At 35.9% G+C, this 16,553-nt stretch overlaps 1 protein-coding gene across 11 annotated transcripts; it reads left to right on the top strand.

The window, feature by feature from the left end:
• The first annotated feature begins 607 nt into the window (after positions 1-607).
• On the top strand, positions 608-15,252 carry LOC136778542 (protein RUFY3-like). Of its 11 annotated transcripts, none has more exons than XM_066735484.1 (14): positions 1,585-1,834; positions 2,290-2,754; positions 3,292-3,470; positions 3,541-3,650; positions 3,724-3,931; positions 4,018-4,175; positions 4,258-4,420; positions 4,472-4,603; positions 4,685-4,825; positions 5,148-5,183; positions 7,040-7,137; positions 9,118-9,337; positions 9,769-10,011; positions 14,407-15,252. In XM_066735484.1, the coding sequence occupies exons 2-14, from the start codon at positions 2,436-2,438 to the stop codon at positions 14,530-14,532; spliced, it is 2,133 nt and encodes a 710-aa protein (XP_066591581.1). In that variant the 5' UTR covers positions 1,585-1,834; positions 2,290-2,435; the 3' UTR covers positions 14,533-15,252. The 11 variants fall into 11 exon arrangements, 10 of the variants coding, with proteins under 10 accessions (XP_066591587.1, XP_066591581.1, XP_066591588.1 ...); XM_066735491.1 differs by having other exon boundaries at positions 1,585-1,967; positions 2,290-2,664; XM_066735485.1 differs by having other exon boundaries at positions 1,585-1,967; positions 9,121-9,337.
• Positions 15,253-16,553: the final 1,301 nt, after the last annotated feature.

Here is a 16,553-nt window from a genome sequence, read left to right as displayed (position 1 = left end):
TTATCTTAACATAAATTTTTTAAACAAACAAGGATGAATGCATACTTATTTCGATTATTCAATATATATCCATGCAAGTTTTTAAGATCAACCCTATATATAAAATACAAAAATACTTTATTTAAAAAACTCGATAGAGCTATTTGGATAACGTGGGGATCATTTTTAAGGATTTTAAAGTAAATATTATTTATAGCATCAAATATAAGATAGTTTCATTACTCTCCTTAGTCAGTGAATCATTTTTTAATAGACGATGAGCTCCGTTGGTCCAGCTGAAAATATATTAGTCTATAATTAACACGACTGGAACAAATACAAAAATTATCGTATGTTACATAAATTGGCAAAAAAAAATTCACATTTCCAGATATACGCTAAGCGATGATAAGCTCTTTTTGTTTTGTCGAAAACATCCACGTCGTTTCAGGTTTCTCACATCAGTACACGCAGCAACCGATTTAGCATTTGCAACGTTGGCATCCTCATGTCTGGATTTTAGCAAAAAACTTTAATTGATATACTTGTTACTAGATCTGGCAGTAGGCAGTGGTGTAAGGTAATCATTCGTGTGAGTGCACAGCTACGCACTGCTAAGCACTACCACATGTTCGTAGGCGTGTGTGTGTCTGACAGTGAAAACGTAAACATGGCCGCGGAAAGTTCGGACGGTTTACCAACTTCTCCGTCCAAGCAATCGCTAACTGGTAGTTTAGTGTCAGAGGAAAATGAAAAGAGTGTTTCAAGGTCACCATCGAGTTATTCTATCAGGGAAGATAAATGGCCAGATTTAGTGGTCTCACGTCCAAGGAAATTAGACGCCTGGTGGTCACCGAGACGTAAGTAATAGTAACCTACCAAATTTGCACGATTCCTGCGTTCCCATCGTGTATATTTTGGCGCGAAATTTAAAATGCTGTTCCGACAAGTTTCTTATTCATGGACTACTTAGAGCCCTATTACATTTTAAAGCTGTAATGAATACTTTGGATACTGCACTATTGCAAAAGCACGTACTTTCATTCGCACTAAACGTTGCCGCGTGATATATGTATATTATTATCATGCAGAGCTATACTACTTTATACAGCTTCCTTCTAGGTGTATGTGTTCTTACTATGTTTATTATTGATAACAATGATTTATTATAAAAAAAATAATATTATTCTATAATAGATTTAATATAAATAATAGCATTGTTGTACGAAACAATTATTTCTGTCAAGAATATTTGTGACTTGAATTAGAATTTTATATTGGCGTAAGATTTGACAGATATATTTACATTTTATGTCTTCTTATTATTATCACAGAAGAAGAAATGTGATTTCAATTAACTTTTCGTATATATAATAAATTATGAAAAAGTATTATGTTATTAGGAGTAGGAATTTTCCAGTCGTAAAATGTTAACAACTAATTATTTTATTATATTTTATGAATTTATATTACGCAATAAATGTTTATTAAAATCTTATAATTACTACATGATGCTTCTAAATAATTTTGTTGATACTATTTTTGAGAGATGTGTTACCAAGCCGTTTTCTAATAACACGTGTCAGCTGCGCTCTGTTTTATCGATGCTGTAGAGGGCAGCACTTATCAGCGCACCACTTTGGCGGCATTATTGATTATCGTAGGTGGAAGTAAAGTCGGCGAAAGAATCAATATCCACTACCACCGGCGACATCGCCATTTTCACAGTGACATATTTATTCTCACGAGAAGCACAATTTTTGAGCCTTATTTAAACAGTAAAACTGATACAAAAATTCATCTAGAAAAGGGGAAAAGATAACCGAAGAGAGCAACGCAACAATATAAAGTGAAGGTATTATTGGCTGACTCTATTTTGAGAGAGACCCAGTATCACGTTTGTTCGCTACATGACATTTTATTACTTCACATTATTGCATATATTTGTAAAAAGTGACGTCAAAAACATATACCACCTAAAAAAAGGAGTAAGTACTGAATATATCTAAAAAAAGTGGTAGAGTTCGCGTAGAATAATTATCGAATATTCTTCACTATTCGATTGTAAAATACCACAATCGCATCGCCATTGAGATATACTCTGTGTCAGCTGATTAATCTGGAAAGTTTTTGTAAAAACTAGAAAATTTCTTGAATCTCGAAAGATATTAAAATTATCCATAGAAATCTACACGAACACTTCACTAAATTAAAATATCCGAATCACGCTTGAAGGTCAATAAAAGTTAATCAATGAAAGTGTACAGATTTAATGAACTTTGTAATATCAGCAATTTTACATTTATTCAGGAAATCAATACTCAGAGTCAACCAAGAATTCTCGACTAAGGTTTTGTGCAAATTAATTTGGGGAACAAGATTTCTTCAAAATTACTAAGAGAATATCGAAGGAATATATATTGCTGTATTAAAAAGAAGCTGACAAATTATTTTCTATGCGGCAAGAATCCGATACAAGTTTGAAGTTTCGATCTCCGGGTGACCATCATCACGGAAAAATCATGCTTGAGCAAGATATGGCTGGTGCCCAGGACACCATATATTTATGCAATTTTCGAGTGTCCGTGGATGGCGAGTGGCTTTGCCTGAAAGAGCTTCAGGATGTCGAGTTCTCCATGCAGGATTCGATGCAACGATCACCATCTCCACCCCTGGGCCTTAGTGGTACACATATTCCGAAGCTTCCTGGGCAACCAGACTTTAGCGATTTGTTATCACCAAGTCCACCACTGCTGCAGCACGTCTCTAGCATGTGTCTGTAATCAATGTCACGCACTCTATTCCGCTTTTAATTCGTCAACGAATTATTGATCAACTATCACTGTCGTAAATTCCTTCGCCTTTTATGAAATCTCTCATTCTGTCTGTAACGCATATTTTGTAATATTGAGTTTTTACTTTTCAAAAATTTCATAAGATTACAATTGGAATTCTCATCCATGGTGATTTTAGTATTTTTTTTTTTCTAAGCAAGTATCTGATTCATTGGATCGCATAATATATATATATATATATATATATATATATATATAATGCTATATTGCTTTGCCAATCTGTGCTATACTACATTATCGTCAATTATTCATCAGGCTTAAATTGTATTTGGCTTTATTACTCAAAATCTATTGCTTATCAGCTTGGAAAAATTTATAAAAATACACGCAATTAATTGGTAAAATTTGGCTACTCCTGTGCGAGCAATAAGCTTACGATCCAAATTAGCAATTATTTCAGTTTCTTTTTTTACAATTAATCATACTTCATTTTAGCAAGCAAATGTTGTCTTTACAGCACGCGATCCTGTTATCATCGAAAGAAGTAATCTCGTTAATATTTCAAAACTAATCGTCAAGGAACTCATCGAGACGTCCGTGAAATATGGACGTATGCTCGATTCTGATCACATGCCACTGCAACATTTCTTTATCGTTCTCGAGCATGTACTTAGGCACGGTTTACGACCAAAAAAGGTAAAAACTCACCCTACCTTTTGCACAATTACAAATCAATTCCCGAAATTCCTAAAAGCCTCAATTTCAGGGTCTTCTTGGACCTAAAAAAGAATTATGGGATATTCTTCAGCTAGTTGAAAAATATTGTCCTGAAGCACAAGATATCACATCTAGTATTCGCGATCTACCTACTGTTAGGTAAATGAAAATAGGTACAATTAATTTACCTTTATAATTTAGACTAATGCTTTAAACCGATATAAATTCCCAGAACTGCTATGGGAAGGGCACGAGCTTGGCTTCGAATGGCTTTAATGCAGAAAAAACTCGCTGACTATCTGAAAGTCTTGATAGATCACAAAGAAGATGTTTTATCAGAATATTTTGAGCCTGATGCCTTAATGATGAGCGAAGAAGCTATTCTTATTATGGGCCTTTTGGTTGGCCTTAATGTGATCGATTGCAATTTCTGTGTGAAGGTTAGTTAAAAATTGTTTAATTCGCCAGAGTCAAAACCAATACTTTCTAATTAATAGTTAATCGACAATTAATCGTGCAAAATTAGGAAGAAGACCTTGATTATCAACAAGGGGTAATTGACTTTTCTCTATATCTACGAAACAGCAGCCATATACATGGCGATTCGCCAGATGATGAATTGGATCATATGACAACAGTACTAGACCAAAAGAATTACATCGAGGAGCTGAATCGGCATTTAAAGTATACCACGAATATCATAAAAAGTTTATTTAATCGTAATAAATACTGAGCAAAAAGTACTGATGTAGGATGTTAATTTTAGTGCCACCGTGACCAATTTGCAAGCCAAAGTAGAATCTTTAACAGCTACCAACACCCTTATGAAAGAAGATCTAGCTATAGCAAAAACAAATATTATGTCCCTTCACGATGAGAATAGACAGCTGAAGAAGGAACTTGGGATCGAAGTTAAAGAAACCAACGAGGTACTCTATTCGATATTGTAATGGGACTGATTCTGACATTTTCCTGATCAGTTAATGTGGTTTCAGAATGCAAAACAGCCTTTGAAAATTACCGAAACTACGACTGAGCTCGAGGAGCTTAGGAGTAGACTGGAAGCAGAGAAAAAGTTACGCCACGATGCAGAAAAGGAATTAGAATTGCAGGTTAATAAATCTTCTGTATTTTTATTAATAATATTAATGATATAATTTCATGGGACTCAAATGAATAATGTCGAAATATAGATTAGCATGAAATCAGAAATGGAAGTAGCCATGAAACTGATGGAGAAGGATATTCATGAGAAGCAGGACACTATTATTTCTTTAAGGTGCCAGCTTGACGACATCAAGCTCATCAATCTGGAAATGTACAAAAAATTACAGGTGATTAAAATTTTTATGGGTCATTGGTCAAGGCGTAGTTTTCTTTATTGTTTAATTAACGACTATCGGTACTTTATTCAAAGGGTAGATAAATGAGTAATGCTACGTCCCGGTCGTTATTCTTAGCAGCAGTTATCTAATAATCTATTAATTTTTCATTATACCCTCACTCGTATATATTTGTAGGAATTGTTAGCATGTTATTTTCTATTACTTGAGTTTTTATAGTTTAACAAAAGTATAGTTATAATCCTGATTCTATACGGAAAGGAATTTTTGTTAATGTTTGAGTGCTCTGTTCCTGGATATTTTTCCCTTATAGGAGTGTGAGCAAGACCTGACGCAGAAGGGTGAAATGGTGAGTCGTCTACACGCAAAGGCAAATCAGATCGGCAAAATCCTGAACAACCTTGAGAATCATTATAGTCATCGAGTCAGGGATGGAGACATTAGAAGTCCAACCACACCGAATAGCATTTTAATAAAGCCATTTCTTTCCAAGACTAGTCCAACCGCGCCAAAAGGGAATGCCCTATCATTCGAACAAACCGAATTTCGCCGTAGTAGCGATCAAAAGCAGTCTAGCAGTAATTCGTTTGTGATCAAAGATTTTGATTTTTCCAGTAGATTCGTAAAGAAAAGTGAAGAACCTTCACAAATTGAAAAAATAAATTTTGCTAAAGAAGATAACGAACAAGAGCTGGACAGAATCTCTGCGAAAAACGCAGAGGAAATAGCAGACAAAGAGATGGAACAAATTTTTGCAAGAATTCCTGTGAAAGATATAACGATGGACTTTGATAAAGATTTGGAGAGAGTTTCGAACGATGCCGGGAATAATTCGAACGATGAGAAAAAGAATGAAATTTCGAAGGAGCCTTCTATCAAAGATGAGCCGATGAAGGAAGGGCATTCTATAACGAATGAAACGGAAGGGATTAAAGAATAAAAATTTCTCAAAGAATTCACTTAATGGGCTGTCAGTATTTGGATAATTCAATTGTGTCAAATGATGACAATAGGTACTTGTTATTCCAATATAATCTTTGAAGTTAATTAAATTAAGCCTTGTATGAGATTTTTTTTCAATATTTTATTTGACACCTATTAGATAATAATTTTGTACATATAATACAGATTTTATTACAACACGTTAACCCTATAAGTAGATAATTCTCTCTCTATTGTTAATGTTGAATTCATTAATTCACATATTGTGATATTTGTTAAATGTTTTTTGATGAATCAATGAGTATGGGAAGAGATTTATTTTTTTTACTTTTAGTTAGATTATTTTTAATCATTCAATATTGATGGCCCTGCGTACCTAAATTCTTATACAATATTCCTAAGTTTCAGTTGAAGAGATATCAATTTTTATACTCGCTCTCAATACTAAAGATACTAAAGCTTAACGTTACAAATTAATCGTCTCTAATTACAAACGTTTAAGCTCATGTCATCTTTTAGTCGTTTGCCTTTTTAAATGACTCATTTTTAATAGAACGAGCTCCTATATTTGTAAACTTAAAAACAACTGTCAATCTATTACACCTATATAAATTTCGCATATCACAGTGAAGCTTAAAATCATAAACGTTACGAGTGCCTAAATATCATTTTAAATGTTTTATCTAACATTATCCAAGTCTCAGTTCTTTTTTGTACTAGCCCAGTATTAGACGGATTCTTTCACAGGTGTTCTACAAAATCATCAGTATTGTTCGTATAAAAAATATATGCTTATACTTGCATATTAAAAAATAAATGCATTGAATGTACACGAGAGGTGCTAGCAATATAATTTAAAGAATATTCATTTCATAAGAATAAATAATACATAAAATAAAAGTGAAAAGGCGTTATTGTCATTTGATTAAATTTTCATGCCAATTTAATCATCTTGTAAGATACCGTTCATGTGCATGCATATGCTTTCCACTTGTATTTATAGATCTCTGGATAGGTCAAATTTATATTTCATTGTGTTTTTTCTAACCAAGCAGTTCCATTTTTTTGTTTCCTTTACTGTTATTCCAAATATAAAATGGTATTTTCGTGAATATAATGTTATTTATGGAATTACAAATTTGTGTAAACACACACATGTGTATATATTATTATTACTGTAAAGTGTAAAATTTCAGATGAATTTATTATAAGATGAATTCATTTTATTGTCGTTCCTTTTTATTCATCAATGATTTATTTCAGGAGTGCGAAGCATCACTTAGGCATAAGACAGAACTCATTTCTAAGCTGGAGTCTAAGACAGTATCAATGACTGAGTCCATCCAGAAAATGGATGAAAAGTATGTTTAATTGTCTTATGCTAGTGTTAATTAATTTATGGGCATGTCAAATAATTAACATATGTTAACCACCTTTACGTACACTAATTGGAAATTTAAACTTATCAAACTACTAAGTCCTTTGTTATTCTTTCTACTTTAATAGACTACTTAATTTTTAAAAACTATATATTTTCATACATAATTTAAACGTATTAATAGTTCTGATCGACCAAAGAAAAGAATATATTAAAACTATAACAAATTATGAAAAATATTATTCTCCGCATTGTTACAATAACAGACGAATTGAATTTTGGCTTTTAATCGCAAATCTACAGTCTATAGGGTATTCATAAATAATATTACCCAATTTTTTTCAAACATTAATGTCTAGTAGAAGACGATTTCACTACCTGTCAAAAATACCAAATAATATTTATGTTTTATAAATGATTATTAAAATAATACGAATATTAGTATAATTGTTGCTCAGCAATTACAAAGAAAGGTGCCCGTTTGCATAATGCTAGACATGTTTAACTAGGAGGATATTTATTTTTGAACTAGAACTTATAGGTAGCATTAAAATTATAGAAGGTAGAACGATGAAAATTGTTAATAAATAGAAAAATAAAATTCTCGGCTTAATAAATGCTCCTTGGCATTACGATAAATGTGAATGTTAAATTCGTTCGCATGGGTGGCAAATAAAATAGGTGATAACAGATTTATTTTTATCATTTTAAATGAATTTCAGAATAAAAAATAAATTTATAATTTATATCTATAAAGGTTAAATTATTTTGTAGGTTTAATTTATAAGGAGCTGGCTTTCCGATCGTTCTAATATTTTTAAAATCCTTATAAGGATTAAATATAATTGAAAATCACTTAAATCTTATACTGTATCTTTATATTTCTTCTGTCACTCACGGGTATCATTAGCACTGATGCATTTTCGTACTAATTTATCATTACCTTTTTACCTTTACCAATGTCATTGTTTATTTAACATTATTTTATTTTTTACAATGAAAATAAAAGGCTTTTATCAAGAAGTTATTATACGTGCCATGAGCATTTCAGCTACTACATGTATATTGTTAAAAAAGATGACAAGAACTATTATAAGAAAGCACTTAAAGTGCATGTACTGATGCTAACACAAATAAAATTATAACTGGAATATATTGCATTCAATAACCTCAATTTTATCGATTTCTCTTTATTTCAACAATTTTATTTATTCAATTATTGAACTGGACATCGCACCTGTCATGTGATATGAGGTAAGTATGCTTTCGGGGTTTTCACAGAGAAAAATTCAATGCCTAATTTAATTGCATAGCTGGGAGGGACTAATGAGAATCGATTAAAGCAACGCTTGATACATTTTTCCAGCTCCAAGCATTTTACTCCTGAATAGTTATGAGTAAACTGCAAATATGGCTTCTTGATGCTGAAAAGCATACTTTAACTATTTAATGAAAGCCATATAACAGTGATAAAAAAAGGGTTAAAATTACTATCAATTAAAAGTTATAATTTCGCTGTAATTAAAAGAAAAAATATTGACTCAATCAATTAACTGTCGCAATTTCTAAAAAAGGTATTTGTTGAGGTAAAGAAATTACCATATTACATTAGAAAATTATAAACTTGCATGCGCTTAAAAGTCCCATAATCAAAGCTTGCTCAGCCCTATCAAATGTTAACAAGCAAAAATGTAAGAACGATCATTAGCCAGTTCCTTTTATAGTAGTTGCTTTAGTATACTCCAAATCTGCCACACATGTAATTGAAAATTACTGAAATATAACGTAGAGTAACAATTATATTTTTAAAAGAACAATAATATTAGTAAGATTAGAGAAGTAAAGGCTCGCGAAGTTTTTATTGACGTTATACCATGCGATAGGATGCTCGTTAGAGGAAGCTAGCTGAGGAAATGGGATACTTTTGGATTTATGAGCGTAACCGGTAGTTATTTGGGTTGAGCAGGTGCAAAGAGATGGACGACGTGAGGTCAGGGGCGGAGGAAAAGGTAAAGAAGTTGGGAGCCGAAGCAGCCGAGAGGGAAGCACGAGCCAATGGGGTCGAGAGGGAATTGCAGATTGAGCGCGAATGGAGAACCTTCCTTCAGGAAGCATCGATGTGTAATACTGAGAAGATCTCTCAATTACACCAGGAGATCGATCAGCTGAAACAGGTGGCCGAGGTACGATATATTCTGTGCCACCACCGAACCTCCCTACTATAGAATAAATCTTTCTAACTCGACATCTCTGAAATCTCCGTGAGACTACCTCCAACCAACTTTCCATTGTTATCCCGTTAAATACGTAAAATCGATAACTATACTTATCCCAGTTAACTCTTTGCATTCGGTTCGGACCAACAAAGATTGCTTTCAAAGATAATTCCTTCGGTGAAATAAATGAAATTGACGAGTTTCCACAATCACGTGAATGAAGAAACTATGTATACAATGCTAATGAAATATTTGACTGTTTTGTAAAACGATTATCGACTTTGATGAATTTTTCATACGATAATTGAACAATGAGAAAGAGAGAGAGAGAGAGAGAGAGTCGAGAAAGGGGTTTATATTGCATGTGAATGGTAGAATTGACGGGGGTGTTATTGCAGAAATACCTGGCGCTTCAGGAGGAGCACTATGCTCTGAAGGAGATTTGCTCGGAGCAGGAACGAACTCTGGAGGAGCTCGGGGGACAATTGAGCAAAGCTAAATTGGCGGCTGTCGAATTGCGCGAAGCCGCTGACAACGCTCAGCAGCTGCAGCGAGAAGGCCCAGTGGCTGCGTGGGCCAACGATCGACTAGTCACTCATTGCAAGGACTGTAACCGCGAGTTCAACATGACTCGTCGTAAGGTAATCAAACTTTTTAATTGCCCCCACTTCGCCAACTTCCATGTGCACCACTACTAATTTATCCTTTTGACCAAATTCCTATCTTCCTGCACCCCCTCCTCCTCTCTGTTCCTTCTCCTTTCATCCTCTATTTATTCTCACCCCACCCTTCTTCATCTTCACCCTCATTCCTTCTCATCGCACTCCAAACTTTCTTTTCGCCTTTTCTTCCTCTTAATTGAGAAAGCCTCGTCCTTTTTCAAACGAATGCTGAAAACTCAGCACCCGTACTTAAGCGTTCAATTATCTTTGCTAGGCTAAAACTCACTGGCTCACTCCCTTTCCCCAATTATTTCTCCCTCTCGGTCTACCCTCGTTCAGATTTTCAGCCTCCGCACCAGAGAATCTGGTGAGAAAACAACGTGGATCTCGCTGAACAACCAGGGCGTCGTGCTAAACTTTCGTCCAGTAATAAGGGTGGTTAAAAGATTCTGTTATAAGAAAGGATAATTTTTCGCTTCGAAAGTATAGTGGTCTTGTTTATATTTAATAAATTCGTCTATATATCTATATATATATATATATATATAAACTTGGGTAACCAATATAATGATATAAACATATTACACGAATGACCTACTGCCTTCGTTTAAGCAGGTATAGCAATTTTGATAAAGATATTAATAATACAAAATTAGTGATTTCAAGTTATTCCAAGAAAGGAAAACACTATACCGCTCTGCATTTTTAATAGCATTCTATTTTCGAAACTTCCGCAGTTCGAGCTATCCTTGATGGGAATAGATATAGATCAAGTGGATCGGAGCGTGAAAGTTACTTGGCTTATTTGATTTTTTTTCTTAAATGGAATCACGCGGAGGCACGTTATGTGGGCTTAAAGTATTCAGACGCGAATCAGATTGTCTCGAAGTGGAGTCGCGTGCATCGATAAGGAAGCGCGAGGCGCGAGAACGGTTAGCGTATTCGTGCATTCGTCATAGGGATAAATTGTACGTTGGAATTTATACGCCAGGACTGCCAGGACCTTATCGAAATTTCGTGGACGTGCACGATAGAAACGATTTAGTGGGGCACCGTAGTTCAGCTTTAGCAACTTGTTTTATGCACTCGTTTTGTAAGATTCTTGTTGAAAAACTGTAGCGTGCTCACTGTACACGTGTTTTGCCACAAAACTCATCGCACCAATTAGTTTTCCCCTTCTTATCAAAAACTTTATACAATTGGAGTATTGCTTGAATTTGGAGAAACAAGTGGTGCGTCGGTTTTCATGAATTTTTAGATAATTCGGCATTTAAACGTGGCGTATTACACGGTACGTATATAGCGTGTTGTACGCGAGTCAAAAAACAGTAATCGAGACACGACACGATGACACTATAGGCTGTGACATTCTCTGCGTGTGTTCCACTCATTGTCGATGGTACAACACTATAGCATCGGAAATCCACTTTGAAAAAATTACACAAGATCTTAACACTAATGTACTTAAAACAAATTGTCCTATTTTCTAGTTTATCCACTGTCACACTTTCTATTTTAAACGTTAGATTCCTTCGGAAATAATCAAAACTACACGTCGAGGCTCGAGCCTTTGCTCTGTATATTTAATTAACTAATCTTTATAACACTCTATTCGCTAATTATAAAATATTAGGAAAATCACTGGCGAGGAAGGATATATATTTGACGAGTGATTATCGGTGTATGAAAAAAAAGAGGTAAATAAATCATTTAGCCGAGAGTTTAATTCGCCGGAGACTACAGCGTTGGAGCATTTAGCTGTTTTTGTTTTTCTTTGAGCACGCAGCGTTGCTTTGCGTGCTAATGAAGCCGAGGCAGATGCCGGCTGTTACGGGCGGGTCTCCGTGGATTATTCGAAAAAAAGAGGGATGATATAGCGTAGTAAAAGCTGCCAGGTGTCGATGACAGGGTTCGAGCTGCCGATACCCCGCTTATCCATGGTCGTCCGTACCTGTCGAACGCTCATCCTTCTTCCAGGACGTCCAATTACATTATTGCACCATCACCCGATATATATTCATGATTATGTGTCGTGCATGCATGCCGTGCATGCATATTCAGTCGGCGTTTTGATAGAGACGTTACTCGCCCCATAAAATACGTTTAAGCCGAGGCTCTCCTATAGTTGCGCGAAGCGGCAAAGTGCAGCAAAGACGGAGCTAGGACGTAAGAAAAAGTTGACCGAAGAAAGATAGAAATATACGCGTTGGAATACGGAGAAAGATGAAGATAGTAGGGTTGGGGGGGGGGGGGGGAGCGAAAAATTGAGCGAGAGGGTGGAAAAAGGGTTGTTAAAAGTTGAGAGAAAGGAGACCTGTTTAGTGGGACGGGGGGTGGTGGTAATTTATTGCATAATAACAAGCCAGTACGTGTTATCCTTGTTACTCATTTTTCGCCCTGTGGGCGTATTACCATACTGTTTAATATAGAATAGGACAACCTATAGGGACCGTCGTGTGTACAAGAACGAAACTACGTTAGTCGGTGGAATACACGAGTATCATTTTGCCAGAGTCCAGCGTGAACTCTGCAGAAAACGAGGGAGCCTCGCGCATTTGCACACGTAAAACCATGCTGAGCAAACAAGAGCTCGCGCCTAAAATGTGTACCACTACTAACTTTTCTAAAGTACAAGCAGTACAAAATACGTTTTATCACGACTTTCGTCCACTTTCTTCTTTTAGACTAAGCTCTGTCGCGAGATCGGTAATTCGCTTAATTTTTAATATTATTATGTTGCATTTTCACGAGGTGCAATTCAATTAGCTAGCGAGGATCGGAAAATCTAGGCCAATGAGCTTATCAGGAGAACATTGATGAAGGTGACACTTTTAACTCGAAAGCACATTAACGCAAGAATAAATTTTTTAAATGTTCTTCAATGATTTGTTTAATCTTAAGTGGCAAATTTATATAGTTACGTATTCGCGTGATGTGATATTCACTTTTGCTGTAATTTTATCTTTTTCTTATTCATGACAAGAAGAACGTGACATTTTGTCAGTATATATATATATATGTCAGGACCTGAAAGCATCGATTTACTGTACGTTGGGGTCATAAGTCACACTGATGAGACTGTTCAATAATTAAGTTTGCAAGGAAAACGGTTACCAGGACTATATTATTCAAGCTCTTATTTTCCGGTAATAATCGACATTCGGATATCACACTCAAGGACGGCTTTAGCACATACCCTTACGAAATTCAATTTAGATGTAAAATTTAGCTCGGCGACCGCGTTCTTCTCTTCGAAACGACGGATCTCGCATTATTATAATGGATGACTCGTAATGGGCCGATAATAAAGAGCCGCGAATAACGACCGAGTGCCATTCGGTGGCTGTGGGACTCGTAGACATCATAAAATCTCCGCTTTATTGGCGCACTTTGCAAATCTTCCTCTGTTTCTAGACCACAGCCAATTTCTGACCCTCACCCTCTTATACTTATTCCTCGACTACAGCGTGCGCTTACTTTATCGGCGCTTAAGTGATTCTCGGAAAATGAGGATTTACGTAACTATAATAATTTGATCTACGTCGAGAGACATAAATCTGACAGAGTAAGAGAAACCTTCCTGAGATATGATTGAATATATCAAGAATGTAGGAATTATTTTAAGTAGTATTAGCGTCGATATTACTTTAATGAAATTTTCACAGTCGAAAGTAATTGGAATGGATTGAACGATGTAGTAATATTTTTAAAGTATTCCTCTCATTTGTCGAGGGTATACACGTAGTTTCACTTCAAGCAGGGAGAAGTGGAACTGTGCAAAACTTTATTGGAAAATCGATATAGCGAGCAGCTCTCATTTCTGTCGCGAGGGACAATGAGAGATAATGGGTGTGATCGTCGAAAAAGAAAATCTTATCGCACCTGAATCTGGCACTTGGACAATAGTTACGCTGCGTCAAGTGTATTATAAAAAGCACCAATAGCGTTGTCTACATGCCAACTTCAGATGCAACCAGAACTTTGTTCACTTTTACAGAATCCATGTAATCGAAAAATGCTTGCGCCGTCCTTTCCGCTCGACCAAACTGCAAATTTAACGCGAACTATTATTACTGGCAACTTCTCGTGGATAATATTTTATTTCAGGTAGAAATAAATTTGTATATTAGTCTCATCGGAAAGAGTATGCACATTTTTATATTTATCATTAATTTTAATCGAGCTGACTAATTCATATATTTTGTGATGAACGTTTCCGCTGACTTTTCCTATTCTAATAGAAATATGTTTTATTAAATCTCTAATATGCGTACAGTTATATAGTTTTCACGCAAACACTTGCACCAGTTAATTTATTACGTCAATGATTATATCTTATTATTTATTCACGATACTTTTACGATTCTGTTTCAGCATCATTGTCGCAATTGTGGCCACATATTCTGTAACTCGTGCAGCGATAATACGGCCGTATTACCAAACCTGTCAAAACCAGTACGCGTATGTGACGAATGCCACATGTTCTTGGTGGCCCGTTAGTCGCTGATGCGTTAACGTTGTTTATGTCGACGCTGATCTCGGAACAATCGAGATGCAACGGCAGATTCGACCGGACTGCAAGCTCGTTCTCGACCTAGCAACCGAAAAGAAAACGAAGGAAAGAAAGCTGATGAATCGTTTGGCAAACGATGAGGAGAATGCATCGATCTGCTGGAACACACCACGGAAGGACTCCGAGTGCCACGTTTCTTCTAACGCATCTCGTATGCCCTATACGAAAACCGTTTATTGTCAATTCACCTTTCAAAGACTCAACGACGAAAGAAGAAGTTCCTTTTGCGCGACATTCATTCTTTGCCAAACTCTTTTTCCGCTGTCGATACTATCTCAATGCTCGTTCGATATATCGCGTTTATTTCGCTAAAAAAAGGCAAATGCCTCTTGATATTATTGAAACAAAGAACGCCCGGTTTCTCCAGAGATGTACAATGAAAATAGTCAGTTATTGGATCAGAAGCATGTCTATTTTTGTTCGTGTACTATACACTTTGACCAGAATTTCATTAAGAAAGTATTATTAATGTGAGATGCGTGGAATACTTCGAGATATTCTTGATTCGACGATTACACGAAAACCATGATATTGTAAGGATTTTAAACTGATACTTGAAACTACCGCTGGATTAAGATAAGCGTAGAAATATGTGCCTCTAAAATGAAATTTTTTAAAGCTGTTTGTCGTATATTACGAGAATCTATGTAAAGTAATAAAATGTTCAATTTTTAAACTTGGTCTGGGTGTCATTTGGTAGTGAAGTATATGTATTACTACAGTATATATAAGCATACGTATGCATATGAAGAAAAATACCGTTCCCACATGAGTTTGTTGTGGTTTGCCTTACAATACCACCGCGTCTTGATAATCGTTCTTTATCGGTTTCAACTATGGGCTAGAGATACACGAGCTGGATATAAATCCTGGTAAAGGGGCAGATTTGTGGCAGAAGGGGTAACTCGTGTTGCCTTTACCCCCTGCCCTTTACATTCTATCTCTCCCTCTCTCTCCCTCTCTCTAACTATCTCTTCGAGCTCTCATGGGTTGCAGAAAGCACATAGATAATAAATAGGCATAGGTAAATGAGCTTAAGGCCTAAGATAATTCACCAATCCAATCGATTTATGACACAGCCCTGAAACCCATTTCAACCAACCCAATTTTGAAGTGTAAATACTGCTGGTATAATACAAGAGCCTTCGTTCACGTTACAAATCAACCAAACGAGTTTTTATGTCAAGAATAATAATGAAATTATTACCAAAAGAGACAAAGTTCTGGTACTATCTTTTATCTATACTTGCATAAAACGCGATAGGCGGAGTAGACAATAAAACAACGATCATTTTATTAAACAAAAAAAAAAAAGAATTAATTTTCGTGCAATCTCTCCAGTTTTTGTTCAAAGGGAGTCTATTATCCAGGGGAAATTGCAATAGGCATGCGAATGAGGAGCAACGAATTGATAAAACAGATGCACGCTTTCCTTCTCCCATTTTCAACTTCCTATTCTTTGTTCGTATATCGGGTTAAACGTCCAGTCGTTTAAAAGCCTTAAAGAATTTGCGGCGTTATCGGGAAAGTAGTTTTTGACGCGTGTGAATCCTCGCATGCTGATCGATCGATTCCTCGGGGGATCGTGATACTCGAAGAGAGAACGAGAGTCGTGTGTGGGTGGAATCTCGTAGCGTCGAACGTAAATTCGTTCCTTTCGGCAATCTGGCGAGGTAGCACGGGAAAAACAGTAAAACAGCTGGGCAGGCAGGCTTAAAGGGCAGTTCTTATTCATTCGGACATTAACAATGCTGGAGTAAAGAGTACGTGGCGTGTATGTACAGCGCTGTGTATAAGAAGCGAAAGAGGGAGGAAGTTGGAGGAGGATGAGCGAAGAAAGTAGTATAAGCAGGCAGGCGTTGGGTAGTTGTGTGTAGGGTCAGACACGGTACACAACACAGTAGTACACTTTATATAGAGTAGACGGTACACGTGTATGTTTAGCTTC

Source organism: Prorops nasuta, unplaced genomic scaffold, assembly GCF_024137725.1.
Source record: "Prorops nasuta isolate Cenicafe-Biocafe unplaced genomic scaffold, Cenicafe_Pnas_1.2 PNAS00014, whole genome shotgun sequence".
Lineage (NCBI taxonomy): Eukaryota > Metazoa > Arthropoda > Insecta > Hymenoptera > Bethylidae > Prorops > Prorops nasuta.
This window is presented reverse-complemented; position numbering and strand designations above follow the sequence as displayed.